General features: G+C 41.5%; 2 protein-coding genes across 2 annotated transcripts in view; both read right to left on the minus strand.

Moving 5' to 3' along the window:
• Nucleotides 1-6: 6 nt before the first annotated feature.
• On the minus strand, nt 7-7,855 carry LOC109970919 (acidic leucine-rich nuclear phosphoprotein 32 family member E-like). The gene is made up of 7 exons (XM_020618836.1): nt 7,643-7,855; nt 4,208-4,357; nt 3,985-4,107; nt 2,866-3,025; nt 2,403-2,533; nt 833-899; nt 7-101 (listed from the first exon to the last, which is right to left on the minus strand). Exons 1-7 carry the CDS (start codon nt 7,694-7,696, stop codon nt 16-18), a joined length of 771 nt encoding a protein of 256 aa, XP_020474492.1. The 5' UTR covers nt 7,697-7,855; the 3' UTR covers nt 7-15.
• A 6,739-nt stretch (nt 7,856-14,594) lies between these two features.
• The window catches only part of LOC109970860 (mothers against decapentaplegic homolog 4-like), a 17,336-nt gene continuing 11,921 nt past the window's right edge, over nt 14,595-20,009 (minus strand). The window contains exons 7-13 of the mRNA XM_020618711.1: nt 19,947-20,009; nt 19,130-19,249; nt 19,002-19,055; nt 18,695-18,878; nt 18,428-18,596; nt 17,625-17,745; nt 14,595-16,341 (exon numbers count right to left, since the gene is read on the minus strand). Of these exons, the coding sequence (XP_020474367.1) occupies nt 16,115-16,341; nt 17,625-17,745; nt 18,428-18,596; nt 18,695-18,878; nt 19,002-19,055; nt 19,130-19,249; nt 19,947-20,009 (938 nt within the window). The 3' untranslated portion in view covers nt 14,595-16,114. The remainder of the gene's footprint in view (nt 16,342-17,624; nt 17,746-18,427; nt 18,597-18,694; nt 18,879-19,001; nt 19,056-19,129; nt 19,250-19,946) is intronic.

Genomic DNA, 20,009 nt, shown 5'->3' on the forward strand with positions numbered 1-20,009 from the left:
TTACAAGGGTGTCAGCTATTCGTCGTCATCGTCGTCACCTTCACCTTCGTCCTCTGCATCTCTCTTCCTCTTCTCTCCCTGAACGCCAGCTCTGTCCTCGTCTGAGACACAAATGACATTCATTCACAATACTAGTAACAACTAAATGAAATCTAATTAAAATACATCTGAGTCCAAACACTGAGGAAATTCTTCACTGATGGTTCTAACTGTCCTCATTTAAGAAGTCACGTGAGAAGAAAACTAACTGTATTTTGAGGATTTGCAATCAAATAACTAATAATTACAGAATTAAATTTAAATTTTTATTTTATGACAAAAAGCTGTAATAGATAAGAACAAAGAACAAGTTTTACCTGTGAAATTCATATTTCAAGAACAAAATGCTGAAACTTTAGACCATTTGCAACCAGTGACGATAGTTAAAGAAACATTTCAATTTTACACCAGTTGTAATAAAGGAAATAACAGTTTATTTTACTACTGCTACTACCACGTTTCAAGTCTGAGTGAAAACACTGACTGGTTTTGTCCCACCCTGTGTTTACACGCGTTTAACATTTGTCTCAAGCCTGAGAAGAAGAAGAAGGGTTTTCACATTCAGTGATCCGAGTCGGCCCTGCTGTTTTCAGCTCTGTCATGACTTCTGCACGTGAGCTCACATGCAGAAATCACAGCAGAACCTGCCAGAACACGGCAGAGGAAACTGTCAATTAAATGAGTCACATCAGATATTTATCATTGAGACTCGATATGAAACCCATGAGGATTCAACACGTAGCTGGTCACATAGCTGACACCAGCAAGGGTTTCAAATGGAGTGCACACAAACCTCCATCTTCCTCTTCCTCCTCCTCGTCCTCCTCCTCTTCAACATAGTCCCCATCGTCTTCTTCATCCTGAGGAAACGACCGACGAATCAGTAAACAATAAAGACTGTCAGCTGCTTTTGTGGGAAACTGAGTGGAGAGCGCCGCTCAGTGGTCACAGCGAGTAACAACAAGCACAGACACTAACTCTACAAAGTGCCGTAGTAGTGAGACCTCACAACTGGAACAGAGTCGGTGGGTTAGAGGTGGAGGCCTGAGACGATTTCTGTGGTTTACGCAAGGACAGTACATTTCAACATTTCATTCTTTGACATCAAATGCACGAGTAAATACCACAATCGTGATTTTTTTTATGCTTTTACGCGTCTTAAAAAGGCGGTTGCTAACAAGTGGCTAAATGAGACGGAGGCTATCTGGGATATTAACCGTGATCAGACCAAACACTGAGACTTGTCTACTCACTAGCCTTTGCAGCCTCGTTGTGTTTAAACCTGTGCACTTGCAAACTATTCTGACCCAGCCATGACCACTAGCTCGACCAGATCAGGCTCAGTGGAAGGGATTTTGTAGAAGAGGTAAGTGCGCTCAATCAGATTATAAATCAGAAGCCGTGGTGGTGACGCTAAAGTCATGGGACCGTGGCGTATCTCGTTTACAGCCTAACAATAGCTGTTTACTTCTGGTGATTGTATTTGGGCTTCAAACATCATAAAGCAGTGCTCACCTGTGAAGATTATCTTGATGAACAAAAGGTGCAAGTGTCAAACTGTTCTTTGTGACAGAGCTTATTATCTGCAATAAACCCTGTGAAAATTCCCACTGGCTTTTTCTCGCAGCAACCAGAGTGATGCCAAATTCTGGGTTGGCCTACAAAAACACGCCATCCTATGGCGCTCTACTAAAGTATTCAAAATATGTTACCATTTTATTCCAACAGGAGACATGTGACATCTGATATGATTTCAACAAATGGCTCCAAAGGCTAAGAATGGCCATCACTTTTTACAATGTCTGAAGGAAGAAAGAGTCGCTGATCTCTGCTGTTTACTCCACTAGCTTCTCACGCTGCACAGACCAACATGCTGGACCCGTTTGTTGATAAAAGGCATGCCTCACAGTTTTCCTGAGTAAATAAAGATCATCTGTGAGGTAAGAAACTCCATGCTGTGTAGCACCTCTGTACAACCAGAGTGGACCATTTCCAACCGAGTGAGACATCCTCTCTCTAGAGGATCTCACCACATCAGTTTCAGGTGTCACAGTCTCCATTCAGATCAGATCAATAATTTAAGGTGATCAGCATCATAGTTTTGAACCACGACCTTTGGTATTTGGACCAAGCAGTTTGTGAAAAACAATTTGTCACATGCAGATTTAACCACTGTCAGAAGATTCAGATCAGACACAGGGTCGAAATAAAATAAAACTAATACGTTCATGTTTCCCAGCTGTGAGAGGCTCCTCCATGTGTGCACCAACACCAAGCTTACCCAGTCTCAGTGAGCTAGTGTGAACAGACCAAGGCCAGCTGACAACTGGTCTCTGTCATAGGTTTAGGATCTAGTGAATCACCTGGATTCCCTCCTTCATCAGGTACGACAGGCCAACCTCATCTTCTTCCCCTTCAGAGCCTTCCTCCTCCTCCTCCTCCTCCTCCTCCTCGTCATCGTCATCTCCAGGTGGGCCGGCTTCATCATCCTCATCTGGATCAACATCAATGTTTCCTCAGTTTATTGTTGTTTTTGTTGAAACAGACAGATTCCACTTTAACTCTTCACACAGGAGGGCAATCCTGACTGAACTCACTCCTAAAACGTCCTTAAAAAAAACTAAACACAGACAATTCAAACCATCTATTTGAAAACATAAGAATTATTGCAGCTCCAGTTTTATTATGTTGCAGCCTCAAAACTTTCACTTGGACATTTCAAAGTCCAACATGACAAATAAACAACCTTCTGGACACTCAGAAAAAAAGATCAGCGTCAAGTCTTCCAGCCAAACCTCGACTGGCTCTGAATGTTTCCAGTCTCACCGTTGTCAGCCTCCGAGTCGGGCACCTCGTTGTCCTCCTGGTCATACCCGTCCAGGTAGGTGAGCTGAGGCAGCAGCTCGAACACGCTCTCTCTGTAGTCGTCCAGCGTGGTCACCTCGCAGCTGTACAGGTCCAGACTCTTCAGGTTCTTCAGGTTCTGCTGCAGGAGCAGAGCACAGGACAGAGGTCAGCGTGAGAGCAGGGTCAGGAGCAATACGTCGCACCACGCACACACTACGCCTGCTGGTGGGAGCTCAGGGTGAACAGAGAGGAACACCCTCACACAGGAGACCTACATAACTGTACACCTGAGATGATTTATGGGACTGTGCTCTGCAGCAGGAGCTGAGTCATTAGTTGACAGAAGAAAACAATTCTATGACTACTGTGGCAGTTATATCGGGGGTTTACTGACTTTGAAGAAGAAATGCAAACCAGATGGTTCTAGGTTGCTTTTTTGGTTTGACATGAACGTAAAGTGAAAACATTGTTTATAATGATGGCTGCAAAAAAAAAAAAAGATGTGTGAAGAGGACTCCTTGGGCTCTGACCGTTTTCCACTGCTCCAATGTCATACAGACCAAAAAAAAAAAAAAAAAAAAAATAATCACTTAATAATGCTGACAGACGCCGCTGTTAAATTCACAATGTTTGGATTAATGCCATCCATCATAATATCATACAACTTTCATTTGTTGCAACTTTTTTGGTAAAGTTCCAGACAGATCCTGAAATATTACTACAGTTATCATTGAATACTACAACTTGTGTACAATTACAACTTTATTACAAGAAAATATTTTTCTTGTAAAATTGCAGCAACCTTTCTTCTGGAAATATTACAATTTTCACTGCCATATTATAACTGCCATTAAGTAGATGTTTGGTCTATAAAGCATCAGAAAATGGAGCCCAGGAGTCCAAAACTGTTCCCCTCACACGAGTCCTCAGACGTTTCCAAGGCTGAAACCACAACTTTGAAATTCGTCCTTCAAAATGACTCTGTGATTAACCCACGTTTGTGCCGACAGGGTGCAGCCAGAAGTTTTACCCTACCCAGCAGTCAGTTAACATCTGCAGCACAAACATCAAACACAGATCGTGTTCAGTGATATTTACCAGCGCCTCAATGCTGCTCAGCTCCTTGATTTTGTTCCCGCTCAGGTTCAGGTATGTCAGGTTGGGACATTTCTCCGCTAGCGTGTCCAGACCTCCTGAGATGGTGTTATCGCTCACCTCCAGCTGAAACACAGAGCTCACAGGTGTGAATCCATGGACAAGATAGTGACTCAACAAAACCAAAAGCTAAAGGTGAACTCTGAGAACAGGAACGCTGACCAACCTTGCATAGTTTGGGCAGAGAGGGCAGCTTGGAGAGTGAGGTGAGGCCGGCGTTCACCATGCTGAGGATCTCCATCCCCGTGTACTCATCTGTCAGACCTTCGACCTCGCCATCAGTGGAGCGGCAGTTATCCACCACTAGCTCCGTCACCTGGTGACCACAGCAGACACGATGTAATCCAACAGGACAACAGCAGGTTTGAGTCCCAGTGGCCAATGACACTACACCTTTATTACAACACACTTAGCATTCACGCTATGTAGTACAACAGCACAGACCTGGAAATATCTGCACTATTTTAGGTCCACAACACTATAATGACACATTCCACTAAAGAGGTGGGCAAACGATGATGATGCCACTACTGTAAGAGCAGAGCCACACCAAGCCGATGATCGGACCATGAGTGAGCATCTGTCAGGGCTCATCTTCCCAGTGTGTCACAAACTGTTGGCACTAGTCAGTGTCAGCACGCTGGGCCTTGTCAGTGAGAATGAGACCACTCTGATTGGCTGTTGAGTTTAGTGAATGAATGCTTGAGAAGAGAACGGCTCAGGAAAGCCCCTTCAGTCTGTTGTAGTGTCCATGATTTCACCCATTTAGTGTGCTTTCTCCTTGTTTTTTTGCCTCTACAACCAAAAGACCAAGGCCAGATAACGGCAGAGTCATTTGCAACTTTTTATCAAACACATTCTTGATTAGAAGCAGCCTTAAACAGCAGCAGTGTGGGTGTTTTGTTTATAGCTTATACTTCCACAGTCTAGCTCTCCTTCTTTCCCTTTCTGAGTGGTAAATACAGACACCACCACCCGCCAGTAGGGCGAGTTATTTCTCTCACGCAAGCGCAGAACCGACTTGCCAGTCGGCTGTTGGTGGTTGTGTGTGCGGTGTGTTCAAGTGTCACTTTTTGAAAACCAGGTGACTGATCACATCTCAGCTGCTTCACAAAGATTCAGCCATGTGGAAAGTGTTACAGATAAACTGTGTGATCGGCAAATTGGCGCAAACACAAGGGAATCACTGAGAAATATGGAGACAAGTATGGCATTACCATGAGAACACTTCCACCTGCCACCAAGTGATCATGTCTCAAAACTAACAGGTTAGTTTAATGAAAATGTTCAGCCGCATTAAATGTTCCATAGATGTCAACCACAAAGTTAAAACACATTGGACTACCACTGATAAAGTACTTTAGAATGCAGAAGCCTTTACTGTCATTGAACTAGCAAAATGAGATTTAAGTAACTGTACAAACTGTCCAAGCTAAAATGGATAAACTTGATTAAATACACAATGAAATAAATAATAGAATCTTCAGTTTATAGTATTGAAGAGTTCAAGGTTCCAATAGCCCAGAGCTGTTTAATATTATACTTTTGTGTTAAAGCTCCTTGAACATTGGTTTAGTAGTGATGTTACTGTCACATTGCACACAGTAACATCTACATTAATGCAGCACTTATGAACATGTAAGTATTTTGTAATAACACAGCCTCTTGTACCTCCGTCATCATTAGACTAAAATCACTGAGGTGTTGTAAGTTTAAATAGCAGTTTAATAAACCAGCCAGCATCACTGTATTTCCTGTTCAATTCACTATCACTGATACAAATGTGATTATCCAAAGTCAGTGAACAGAGTTAAATACTGTATCAGCTATGACACTGTTGTCTGTTTAAAACATTGATTTTATCTGTTATAACAAGGTTGTGTTTACTGGGTTTACACAAATCTGTTACTTCAATTGTTACCAGATTAATGAGTTGTGCAAAGGTTCTGATGAAACTATGGAAACTTGGGCTGTTGTTGGAAGCCACTGCTCTAGGGTCAGTTTGACACAGTTCGTGAACTTAGTTTCCAATTCGGCAGAAAGTGCTAATTCTAATTTTGAGCTAATTCTGCTTTTTGAACCATTTACTGTTGTCACTGTGTTGGACATTGCAGCAACAAACAAACAACAAAAAGACTGTTTTATTGCTTTCTCCACCCAGTACTGTAAAACCAGAACAAGCCTTCAAACCACCACAGGGCGATTTTAGTTTTTACCCCATCAAACCACCTCAGACCAGGTCTAGACAACAACAACAAAACCATCACACTCAGAATAGGTAAAGCTGAACCAGATTGTCGCTGATAGTATAAAGCCTTTTTAAAATATGGTTTCAAATTTGTAAAAGCTTTATTCTATCTGTGAAAACAGGTCTACATTATATGGGATGATCCAGGTTTAAGATCAGGGTGCTAAACCGGAAGGGCGAACACGGCGGGGACATCCATCCCTTCAACAAACACTCTTTGAATAATGACCGACATTAACGCGCACACATACGCAGACAAAAAGTTGTTGGTGTGGATCTGAATTCACCGACTGATAAACATCCGTCGTTAGGACACTGACACCATTAACGTTACGCCGTGTTAAAGTAATCGCATTTGTGTGTAAAGGAATGAAACGGTTAGCCTAAGTATCGCCTCATTAACCACACTGGTGCCGTGAAATCGACACTTCACTATAGACAACGTTTCTGCCTTTCAGAAAATAAGTGGTATTTTTGTTTGTTAAGTTTCGTCGGGTAAATCTGCCACACGGCAAACTGGACGTTACGTTTTGTTTGTTTGTTTGTTTGAGATTTTAGAACTGTTGCACACCAAGTTACACCTCCGAAAACACGGCATGTTGGGCGGAAACGACTGCTTTAAACTCTAAATATCTCCAGTCCATAGTCACTGGGAGGTTGATTTAAGTCTTAGCCGAAGTGATCCACAGCACCTAAAGGATTGTCGATAGACTTAAATCGTGTTGGGCCCGAAAAGCACCCTGGCCCAAAACAAAGTAAATTTACGATTAGGGAATTAAAAAGTGGTCTGGTTTTTGACGCGCCATCGGATTACGCGATTCGTGGACAATTACCTTTTTAAACACTGAATCTTAAAATGGTAGCCTGGTCGGCCACGCGGGGCGCCCGGATGGTTTAAACAAATGTAACTGAAACCAAACAGCCATATGCATGTGTTTTTTTTTTTGTACTATCAAGCTATATTGCCGACCTCCAGCAACCAACCTCCATCACAGATGTTATGAGCGTTAGCAAGTTAGCCCGTGTGCTAGCCGCAGCCAGAAGACTCGCGCGAGGCTCCAGGGATCCTCCACGCTCGTGCGAGAATACGATGCGCGATAGAGAGGCTGCACGCGGCGAGCTCCTCCAGGACCGACCGTGGGAATTTCCTCCATGTTGGAGCCGCCACGAAGTTATGTTTTTCATCAAAATGTCGGCGCTATACAGGCCAAGGGAGGGATTATTCACAGACTCCGCAGAGAAAACTCGACGTCCAACCGATGAATGTTTTCAGCATCGTCATGTGGCTTTGACTCTGCATCCTTCATAATTTCGTATGGAAATAAATAAATACGCGCTGTTGTAGTTACACACCTCAGCTGGGTTTCTGTTCCTCAGCTCCAGGCTGATCCTCTTCTTCATCTCCATGTTGAGGCCAAAAAACAAAGTAAAACGAAGAAAAACTGAAAATAAAAGACGTTTCGTAAGGTGCCCTCCTTATCCAGCGGATACCAACCGATAACTAAACCTCCATGTTCGCCTGCGCCCGGCCTCCACGGTGACGCCACGCCCCTTCAAGGTGAATATTCACATAGTTTCAGAATCTGGTTTCCTATTGGTCCAAAGACAACCCACTTATTGAATCACTCCCCCAACAGCGTATTATGCAAAATGTTCTCGCCTATTGGCTAGAAGTGCCAAGGGCTGTAACCAATAAAAGCTCGCACACATGAAACATTTAAACGTTACAGACGCCCCCTCTTTGCCCTTGTTGGCGCCATATTTTACAGATATCTGCAAAAAGTTTTATCAATTAATCAGCTAATTTTTTACCTCTGGTATTTTGTTTTCACTTTGTCCTGCCTGTTTTTCTTGTTCTGTTTGTTTATTTAAGCTTACTTTGATGTATTATTCCTACTTGTGTTTATTTGATGCGTTATTCAATTGTTTGTATTGAATTGTGTTTTTATTAAATAAAAAGGGTTACAAAATAATCTGCTATTGTTATATGAACATGCACACTTTTAATTTGATTCTGATTTACTGATTATTTATTTTATTCATATTTAATTACTATGTTAATTTTTTTCTGTGCAGTAACTTTTAGTTGGTCATATACACCTTTTATCTGAATAAACTTTTCTCTCTTATGAACTCTTATTATTGCAATCACATTTCTGGTGCAATCACACATTCGGTGTAGGCTATGTAAGTGGACTCTGCACTTGTGAGCATTTATATTTGTGCACTTGTGTGTCTGTGTCAGCCTGCAATCACATTGCCAAAACGCTAGTTAGCAGTGGTGTGTCTATGCCACTGTGTTTCACAAAGGACATCTTAAAACCATGTTGGTACAAGGAGAGGAGAGAAACAAAAAACCTGGATGAAACACAAAGCTGTAGAATTAGAAACAGATCAGCTAAGTATGAGTCCAACAGTGCCAACTATACACCCTTGGATTCTTCCTGAAGACAAATTGACTTCACCTTACTGAAAAAGATGAGAAAAGAAAGTCACTGGTAAATTAAAAGTCGGTGTAAATATATTACAGTAATACGTGCACGCAATACAACTGCACTCCTTTTATTTTGAAGGAGCTATTAACGGTTTTTCTGGTGTGACCATACGCACGCTCATTTTAATGTGTTTGCTAATGTGTTGGACTGCTTGTTTCAAAATGTGCAAAACTAGCATCCATTAACTTTACACAAAATAACAAGTATTTTAAAGACCAGCATCACATTAACCTCACGCAAAAAAAGCAACAAATGCACCCAGCATTGTTTGCTTTACCTCAGTTATTTTTTGTAGTGCAGTGAGAGAAATCTAGCCTGTTTTGGGCTTGAACAAATGCACTGAAGTCAGGTTAAATATCTGATGTGGATATGCGAAGGACAGCACACAAGTGATCATCACTTAGAGAGGATCTGTATCTGGATTGGTTGAACTTCATTACTGAGAATGTTTGTTCACACATGTAGGCGGATCCAACATCCTATGAGCATACCTCCTTAAGTTTGGAAAGCTCTCCTCTTTGAGAGCAGATTAAACCCAGTAGTGATACTGACTTAAAGTGCTCTGCCAGTACTTTGTCAGACTGCAGATTGATGAGTTCAAGCTGGACATCACTGTTTGCATTATCTACACTGCTAGTGAAAGGAGAGGACATCATTTAACTTTCAACAGTTTTAAAGTCTTCAAATCGTTTTGAAAATTCACCATGCAGTGTTCCTAACATGGATGAGTACCTGCGGAGGTGATCAGCTGATGGTGTGACTTCCTTCAGTGTGAGCATGAGGACTAGAATGTTGCCCCCCAACTGGCTTGAGAGAAACTTCAACTTTCTCGTGAAAGCGTTCACCAGGCTGTACACTTCATGTACAAAAAGACCTGTGCAACTTGGTATTTAGTTCAGTCATTAGTGCAGTCACATCAACAGAAAAAGCCAGGTCTACCATCCAGTCTGCATCTGAGATCTCTGTGAAATCCCTGCCTTTCTTCTCACAAAACATGTACAGTATCTCTGCTCTCAGATCCCATACTTTTTTAAGTACCCTCACCTACATTAAACCTCCTGATGTATAATACAATCCAAAAATATCAATTTCTGTTCTGGGCTTATTTCAGTCGCTTTATCTTGCATCCGCTTCAAAAGTCCAACATTTTTCCCTGTAGAATTTGGACAGTCATCGGTTGTAACACCTACCAATTTGTCCCATTTTAGTCTCAGTTTATCCATGCATGCATTTACCTCTGTGAACAAATCACTCCCCGTCGTCCTCCCTTTCATTGACGCATAGTTGTCATCTCAAAGTTTTTTGTTAATCCACGTGCAGAAACGAGTAAGTGGGCCGTGTCGCGAACATCACATCTAGAACCAAGGAGAAAAAGTCAAATCTGTCTGCTTTGTTTTGCAGCTGAAGCTTCAGATTTCCCGCGATGTCCTCGAGCCTAGTTTGCCAGGAAAGGGGCGCAATGACGAACGCTTCTTTTTCTCCGGGCATATTAGCGCTACACAGTCCACCAAACGTTCTTTGACAAACTCCCCATCGGAGAATAACTTGCTGTTGTGGCGATTTTGTGGGATATCACAAAGCTCATCTTGACTGCTGCATCCCCCGATGTGTGAGCTTTGGTAAAAAAAATAAAATAAAAAAAAATCCTTGCTGCTTTTGCAGTTTAGCTACAGTAGCAAAGATTCAGACATCCGTTCCCGTTCCGCATCAGTCAAGTTTTTGTACTTCTCTGCGTGTTTCATCTCGTAATAGCGATTCAGATTGTAATCCTTAAACTATCCTATCTGTTCTCCACAAATTGGGCGCACAGCTTTACCTTTGACTTCAGTAAATTAATACTGGGAAGTCCTACCTTTTTAAAAACTCTGCATTCTGAATCAATCTTTCTTTTTCACGCCAGCTGACATCTTTAAATAGTGGCATTCTTTTGTCCACATTTCATTGTATCGTTGTAATGTTTCATTTACTGTTTTTTATAAAGAGATACATATTGGACAGAACTGTAGGTGTATTGGCCCTCAACAACTGTCAGTTTCTCATGTGGCCCCTTGGGAAAATTAATTGCCCACCCCTGCTCTTAGCACTACAATCAATAGATGATACAAGACCACTGGTTTAAGCTCCTCACTGGCTAGTTTACATCACAGTCATGAGATAGCAGACCAGACATCTTAAATGAAATATTATAAACACTATACAGAATTCAAAAGATGGGGCTAACAAATGTGTTTTTAAGGGTATTAGTACATACTGGGTTAAAGGGAAATGAAACAGTGGACACAGTTGCAAAGGAAACAAAAAAAAACAACAACTAATGTTATTGTTATAGCAGTCAACTTTAGTAGGATAACTTAAAAGTATTAAACAGAGGCTGATGGAGAAGTGGCAGGAACAAAGTAAAGGACGGTGGTTTATAAGATTCAAAGGGAAGTAGGAGAGATGAGAGGTACGGGAAACATAATACAGGCCACTGTGAATACTGTGGACAAGGAAAGACATTAAAACACATCAAGCTACACTGTCAGATCTACCAAACACAAAGAAGAGGCCTAATTCAAAACCTTATAGGGATAAAAATACCTTATGGTCTAACAGATATCTTGAGAAAATCCCCAGGAAATATATGTTACTAATGTTTGGCCCAGAACCTTAGAACAACTAGGTTAATTGAAAGAGAGTATGATTTTTTTTAAACCGTCCTTAGCAATTGGTGGCGGTAATACACCGATTCATTGTTTGCCAACCGCTAATGAAGAAGACGAAGAAGAAACAGAAACAGTTGTTAAAGGAGGAGCTGAAACTTGAGTTACTGTATTGCGTTGTTTCACCATTTACAAACAGTGGCGACTGAAACTGAGCGGGTCATGTTGGAGTTAAAACTGATAGATTTTGAGTAGCAGTTACTTTTACCGAAATTACTAGTGAAACTAGGCTTTGCAGTCTGTTGCGTCACCAATAGGTTCTTTAGTCGAAGCCTCATCTGACTCAGCGTTCACTAGTGACACCTACTGTTAAAATGATGAAGTACAGCCATCATCAATCACCGTTGAAAGTAAATACTGATATGCTTGTGTAACTGAAAGAGGAAAGGGAAACATTTGATTTTTATTTAGAAACAGAAGTTTCTATTATATGAGATATATACTACCCTTTAGCTTACAGGCAGAAATTTCGGTTTATTAATTGTGGTATTCTCACTATCAAGATTTGAATCGAACCCAATTCAAATCCTCAATACTAAACAATAAATAAAGCTAAAACTATCAACATACTGTAAAGGCTTAGCATTTTCCACAATGTAACCATCCAACTACAACCGGAAAAGTTTCAGGTTCTCTGTCCTTGTATCAACAGTTCGAATCGGTGAATCTCAGACTGAAACAGTCACGTGATTCTGTCTGAAATCGGGGCCAAATTTGTTATCGATCACGTGACAATCGGGAAAACAACACAGGGGTCAAAAGCGAGGCTTCATTTGGAAACGCCGTCTCTTCTTGATACAAGCTGAGAAGCGTCTGTGTCACACGTAATATCACTAGAAATTGCTACTGTGTTCGGTGCTATTCCCTCTAGCATACTAATGTTATTCAAACGTTGTCCCCATCCAAATACTATTCCTTCTGTTGATCCAGCAGTGTTCAGCTGGAAAAGTGTGTTTTTCAGCAAAGAACAATAGGAAAAATCACTCTTTATTTAAAAAGGAAATTTCTTCTTTCCCCTGTGGTGGTCAATGGGAAACTTTTAGCCATTTATTTTGGTGCAGTGATCACACACACACATTTTGGAAAGATGTCTGCAGACTCATATGTAGTAATCAGATTTTAACCTCAAATTTGAGAATTTAGTTAGTGGTGTTCATGGTCATTGTATGGGACATTTACATGGAGAACAACAATTTTTAATTAACTTAACAAAAATGTCCTTCAAGGGAAAAAATGTCTACACAAATGCAAATTTGAAAAACCAAACCGTTTTACCCCTGGCACTGTTCTGGTTTCCTTATATTGTACTTTTATTCTGTGAAATAAAGTTTATTTAAAAAAAAAAAAGCTCTAGTAATTTCACTAAAAGTAACAGCTACTTTTTAACTCCAACATTTTACACCATATAACACATCTGTGTGGAATAACAGATACATACTATTTATAAGACGATCTGTGTGTATAGAGGAATGGAGAATCAAAGGGATTTGGGCTGTTGCTCATTTTCTGGATGAAAATGGAAAGTTGTTACAGCATGAAAAGGTGTGTAAAAACTTCAATGTACTGCTGAAGATACAACAGAATAGAAGCCACGCCAGCCTCTGTCAGAACAATGGTAAAAGAAGACATGTTACACTCCAATGTTTCACCTGGAGAACTCTGCACATAAGGGATGGACTTCTGTGACAATAAATACAAGAACACAGCACTTGGAAATATACTGTTACAAATCTGCTATTCAAATCCTATTAAAAGAAAGTATATCCTTAAGCAATTTGGAAACAGAGACCAAAGAATGAGAGAATATATTTTATTTCCTCTTCCTCTCAAGGTTAAATAGGTACATTTCAAAACTTTAAATGAGAAGTAAACTACTAACGAATTCTTAAAAATGAAGTTTAATTTTGATGCAAATAATTGAAGTTTTTGCAAAAAATATATTATTCTAGTGTACAGTATATTCCTCTTTCTGGAGGGATATGCAGAGCTGGCTGCAGGTGAAGGAGCCTGTGGTACCACCCTTCACAGTGGGAAAATACCAAGTTTGGACTGTTTGTCAGTGATAAGAGTCTGGCCTTTGTTCTCAATAATCTGCTGTTACTGGGTCAATTCTTTATACATAAATGTAGAAATCTTAAGATGAAGCCCTGTTTTAACCACTGGAAGAATGTCTTAAAGCCTTTGTACAAGTCACTGGAATATGTTAAAAACAATTGTCTTTAATAAATTATTTCAATTCAGTCTGTGATAATCCCCCTTTGCTGCTCATCTTGAGGTTTGCAAGTTGTAAAATCCTGAATGTGCCTAAGCTGTTGTGCACATCTTCATTCAATAAAGCTTTAAAAGGTATAAAGGATAACAGCCTATGGCGTAGGCTCTATGTAGTTTAAACACAGGACCATAAATCAAGTTTTGCTTTTCCTGCTGTCACCTGCTGCAGAACATCATAACAAAGTACATTTACTCTGTTACTGTTGATTTTCTGACAAAAACTGAAAAAGGATCAGTAGCAGCACCTGATGTATTTAAAATACAAAGGCATTTCTGCAACTTACAAAAAAATCATTTCAATTAAACACAAGTGGAAATGTTCAGATTTCACAGAAAATAAGGTTTTTAGAATCAGTGATGGAAAGATTTGTCTTCATGAAGATTAAACTACCAAAGCTAAGACAAGTATCTGAAACCACCTGGACCAACCAGAGCATAAAGATTAATACATCAATAATAATAACCCTGCAATATATAATAACTGTTTTTATTATTTTATGTACATTTGATTTACACACTTTTAAATACAGTATTTTTACTTGCACCAAAGTATTTCCACTGTTGTAGTATTCATTTTTACTGAAATAAGTCATCTGAGTACTTCTTCGACCGATGGTTTTAGTTTGGCTCAATAGGCTTCGGTCGCTCTGTTTTTAAAACTATTTTCACTCAGTCATCACAGATAATCTGCATTAATATTTTTCACCACTTTTCTGGAACATTTCACATTTAATACTTCATTTTTATTGAGTGTAACATTAAATGAATGCTGCACAGTGACAAGATACTAACACAGGCACAGAAGAAGCAGTGATTTATTATTTTTTATAACAAATGTTTAATTTGAATAAACAGTACATGTTGCAGACCCTTTCAGAATAAAAGCCTTTAAAACATACACCAGATTGGAGCTGAAGCACAAACAAGAAATTATGTCATTATCTTTGGTAAGTAATCAATAAAAATAAATAAGTTGTAATCCACATGTTAAAGGAGCAGTCCAACAGAAAACTCAACTGATGGCTCAAACCGGTTAAAGGGTCAGTTTACTCAAATTACACAAAAGATTTTCTCCATCCTGTGAAAATACACTCAGCTGTCAATTTATTAGCTACACTTTGCTGTTATTTAGCCCCGCCTCAGGGACATAAATAGTGTGCATAAAACAGAAAAACAAAATGTCTCATCTGAGGCATGGTTATCCTGGGTTCAGACCACATGATTTAAGTCTGATAACAGCCCGACCCAACTGGTGTATCATAGTAAATGACAACCAATGCTGCACGTGGGAAGCCTCACGATGTCCCGACACAAAATCTAGCATGTCAGAAATTTGTCTACTTCTACAACGTGTTGGGCAGCACTAACCAATAGGAGCACAGATTGTTCTTCTGTTCACAACACCTTTGGTATATTGGACTGAACCATATACATCAAATAACACAGAGATACACCTCACGTTAGCACACTGAATGTCACAGTCAGCCTTGTGAAGTAGCTACCCTAACAGAGCTAGCTAGCTAGTTTTTAGTTCTGGCCAAGGACACTTCTTTTTAGCCGCTGCCAAAGTTCTCCATGAAGGATAGACAGCCTATAGCCTACTGCCCTGTTCATGCGACCCACAGACAGAGCTGCAGGCATTTCTTCTTTTATCTGGTTTTCCAAACACAAGCAGGCAGTATCACACACACTGCTTCAGGCACTATCCTGTGTTTACATTCTCCCAGTCCCTGCACCTCATCCACACAGGTCATGAATGATGGCAGACTGTGATCTGTTGGGTACCAATGTGTAGTCTGTCATATGCTTAGTCCGAGCCATGGCACAAATTTACTATATGACCTTCTAATCATGTACACTACTCTGACACAGTGACCATCGTGTCAGACAAAAAAAACTGTGTAGTCTGGACCCAATATTAATCAAGGCAGAAAATGATTTTTGAGAGCTAGCGTCTGAAATCAGTTTCAGAGTACACTAACTATGCTAACATAAGAAGGAAAAGAAAGAAACAGATCTACAGATCTGTACCTGCCTGCTCTCACTCTCACCTGCTGACTCACAGTCACATCTTTGGTCCTTCAGAAACTGGACAGGTTTCCTTCATGTTCTGTGTGAACTGACCCTTTAATGTGTCCCTGGATGCTGGTATCCATGGAAATTCATGTGATTGACAGGAGGCGTGAGATGCTGTGGTTAGCTGATTGTCTGAAGCAGGGAGGTGTGTACCTGTCTGAGTCTGCAGCCCAAGACACACACGCACACACACACACACACACACACACACACACACACACACACACACACCCCCACACACACACACACACACACACTACACACACACTGGTGTAGCAGAGTCAGAGTGCCTGGTCCTGCTGTGGCATCGTGTGCAGCACCTGGTCGAGCAGCTGCAGCGCCCGGTGCAGGTGGACCTCCAGCCAGCAGGGGGTGTCCTTGATGCTCTGTCGTGGGTAGTCACAGCCCCAGCCTTTGACAAAGCTCAGACGCACAATACACAATCTACGCAGGTCGTCCACGCCCAGACCTGCGGACGAGCACGCCACTGCAGGAAGAGCAGGACACACTGAAATAGAAACACAAGGACCTGATCGCACCTGAGCATATACCTGAGGACACACCAACCTCAGAGGTAAAACAAGAAGAAACAAAATAGGACAAAGGACAAAGAAAATATCTGAGACTTTTCAGGAAACTGTTGTTTTAGAAAAGTTTGACAATGTCATAATTTTATGGGAAGAAGTATAATATAGAGCAAAATTATATCTCAATCTTGTGTTCTGACTGGATTAGACAGCTTAAACTCCATGTGTGCAGCTGTTCTCTCTACATGCCACCATACTTTTTTCCTCACGCCATTACCTGATCCTAAAAATGCTTTGCTTTCTCTTCTTTTAAAAACCCCCTAAACTCAAAAACAACGTTTTTTTTTATGTTTATATGCCCTAAAATGTTGAACTTCTACTGTGCTGACTAGTGTATGTGCAGTTTGTCACTAACTCGGTGTCAAACGTTCAATTCTCTGAAGGGGGCAGTGACAGTCCACTTCCTAGAAATCCTGATTTCAAACGTTCATAGGCAAACCAAACTTGTGACGACACAAATCTGAAAGTTTGACAGGACCTGCTGACGCCCGACACCCAAAACTGCTGACCTGGGAACAGCCAGAGCTAATGTTTGATTGACAAGAGTGTGTTCGCCAAAGTTGACTATAAATATGTCAGTGGGCGCAGTTTTTGGATGTAAACCAGATCCTGGAGCTTCTTCACACTATTTATAGGATTACTATTAGCCAACACTGAGATGGTGTCAGACACAAACCAATATTAACAGCTTGTTGGCTATGGTTTTGGTCTATGGTAGCAGCCTGTGCTGCGGTTAGCCACCTGCTAATAATAACACAGGCTCCTGGTCTTCTGTTCTAGTAACGTTAATGTTACTAGATTTGGATCAACTTAAAAAATAAAGAGATATTGGCATGCTATCAAATGCTATGAGATGGTATGAGATGTGCAACTAGTTTTACCAGTGGTTAACAACTAGTGTTAACTTAAGCGACGTTTGGAACGGCACATTTGCATGTTTGAATATTCATAGATCTTGTAATGCATAATGAGGGGCAAATGTTGAGGCCTAGTGAACTTGTTTTTAGGTAAACCTGTGTTAGACTATATGTTGGTTATAGCGTATTTTTATATGCAAATATAAACATTACAATGTCTCTGGAGTGGAACTTTAAAACATATTTCTGTGATCATTTTTAAATGTGGCCTTCACACCTCACCCTAAATGTGTTTTTCTTTGTGCTCTACCTTCACAGTGACAGAGCGACAGACAGGTGGTACTCACTGACAGCCGGGGCAATCCCTCCCACACCGTTTGGCCCCGGAATCGCACTGACAGCCGTCGTCGCCTGAGCTGCTGCTGCTTGCTGCTGCATCTGTCTGTGACACTGACGCAGGTCAAACACCTGCACACAGACACACAGGCAAGGCATGCAGAGGTGATTCAGTTAAAACAGAATTAGCATTAAAAACTGGTCCCGACTCAGTGACATGTGAACACACAGACATGAAACATGTTGATCCACGTCCCAAGGATCTCATTAGCTCTGAACACATCATTTATCAGGTTTTCAGTTCAGTAAATGACAATAAACCAGAAACAAGAAGTCTGAGCTGGGAGACATTCACAGTGCAGTAAAGTTACACACCTGAACAATGTTGAATTACATAGATGAGGAGTGGAACATGACAACGCAACAGCAGCAGTGACATGAACATAACATTGCAATAACTCCAGGTTAACTCAGCTAACTCACAAACTGTCTGCAGCACTGACCTCTGGGAGTTTTCAGCTTGGACGTGTGTTGTTGTGTGCATTTTGTTTGGGTGTCTCACGTCAGTAGTTGGCAGACGCACACTGTGACAATAGAGGATTATAAAAACATTTCCTACTACAGAAATGTTAAAGGACTCTTAATGTTCATGGGTCTGAGTCCAGTCCGGAGACAATTAGGTAGGAGTTGTGTGTCTATTTATGTGGGAATCAGGTGCGAATCAAGTACGAGTCACCAACAAGTCGCCCATCTCTGCACTGTACTTTGTGCTCACAGGCAGGTGGAGCCGTCGTGCAGCAACCTCTGCACTCACCTTGATGTAGGCCCCGGGGTAGATCTTATGGACACCGTCTCCAGGTGCTCTGCCCGCCTCTCGGTCCAGATACAAACTCTGGACAAACACAGAGTGGTCGCTGAGGCAGCGCATCCAAACGTCCCCCTCCCCACGACACTCCAGCAGAACCCCCCGACCGATGTGGAGCCTGCAGCGAAATAACCCGCAGAAGAAGAAAGAAGGCCAGTAAGTCAGAGAAGAAAACAGGGCATTTACACAATTACAGAAACACTGTCCAGTACTCGCCTGGCACGGTGGCTGGCAGCAGTGCGGTGGACATTGCTAAGCTGTCCCAAACAGAAACGGTCCCCCCCTGAAGGGTCCACATACCCATCCACCGTCACCAGAGGACAGCTGGACTGTACCTTGAACATCTCCCCAACCTGGATGTCCAGCTCGAAGTACGAGATGGAGCACCAGAACTCTGGACCTGAGGGCCGAGGCCGATGTGGAGACAAACAGGGATAAAGTCAGGACATCTCTGGAAAGTTTGGGGCAGTTGTGTTGTCTTGTAGGACAGGTTAGGACACTTTCTGTGGGACAGGTTTCATACCTGGGTGGTTGGACACTGGCTGAGGATACGGAGCCGTACTGTGGTGCTGTGACCCTGCAGGAATAAATTGACTCAGAATGATGTACTACTGCACAGAAGCACATTAGCTCCAGTACATGAGATCTTACAAAAGTGAGTGCTCGGGGTATGATGATGATGACGATGAGAAGGAGGCTGCTGGTGGCTCCGCCCACTCTGCTGAGGTCCTGTGGGGCTGTAGGGGAAGGGGCTGTTACCTGTCCAGGTGGCTGCAGAAACACAACACAGGTGAGCATCTGTTACTACAGCGGTACTACTGCTGCTACTGCTATACTACTACTGTAATACTGCCTGTCACAGGTCAGTTGCACCTGCTTGGTATTACGGTATTACCACTACTATTGTGGTAGTACCACTTCTGCTTCTGATGTTACCATTATTAGTACTGCCATAGGAAAACATATGTTCCTACTAATTCTACTACCGTCACTACTACCACTACTGTAATACTGGTACCTTTACTGCTATTTTTAGTCTGAGTGCTACCACTAATACTACTGTTATTATTCATACCACTGCCAATACAACAGCTAATACTAAGGATAAAGATAATCACCTTTATTTGGCCAAGTATGTTACACACAAGGAATCTGTTTCCGGTACAGAACCGATGGCAGCCATCTGCAGCGCCAATACTACTGCTACTATTATTGTTACTACTACTGCACATACTTCTGCTACAATTGCTACTCCACCACTCCTGTTTCTACTGCTACTAGTACAACTGTCATTGCAGCTACTACTACTACTACTATTACACCAGTTCAACTATTATTATTATTTCTGCTAGTATCACTACAATTGCTACTACTCCTATTAATGCCATTACTACTATCTGTACTACTACAAATATTCCCAGAGTTGATCTCAGTGTACCTCTGTGCAGTAAAAATACAGGCAGTGTACCAGTTTTGGGGGGGCTGCTGTACTCAAGGCTCTGCTGGTGTGGGGAGGTGGGGGTGGGAGGGG

The sequence above is a fragment of the Monopterus albus genome, unplaced genomic scaffold (genome assembly GCF_001952655.1).
Source record: "Monopterus albus unplaced genomic scaffold, M_albus_1.0 scaffold209.1, whole genome shotgun sequence".
NCBI lineage: Eukaryota > Metazoa > Chordata > Actinopteri > Synbranchiformes > Synbranchidae > Monopterus > Monopterus albus.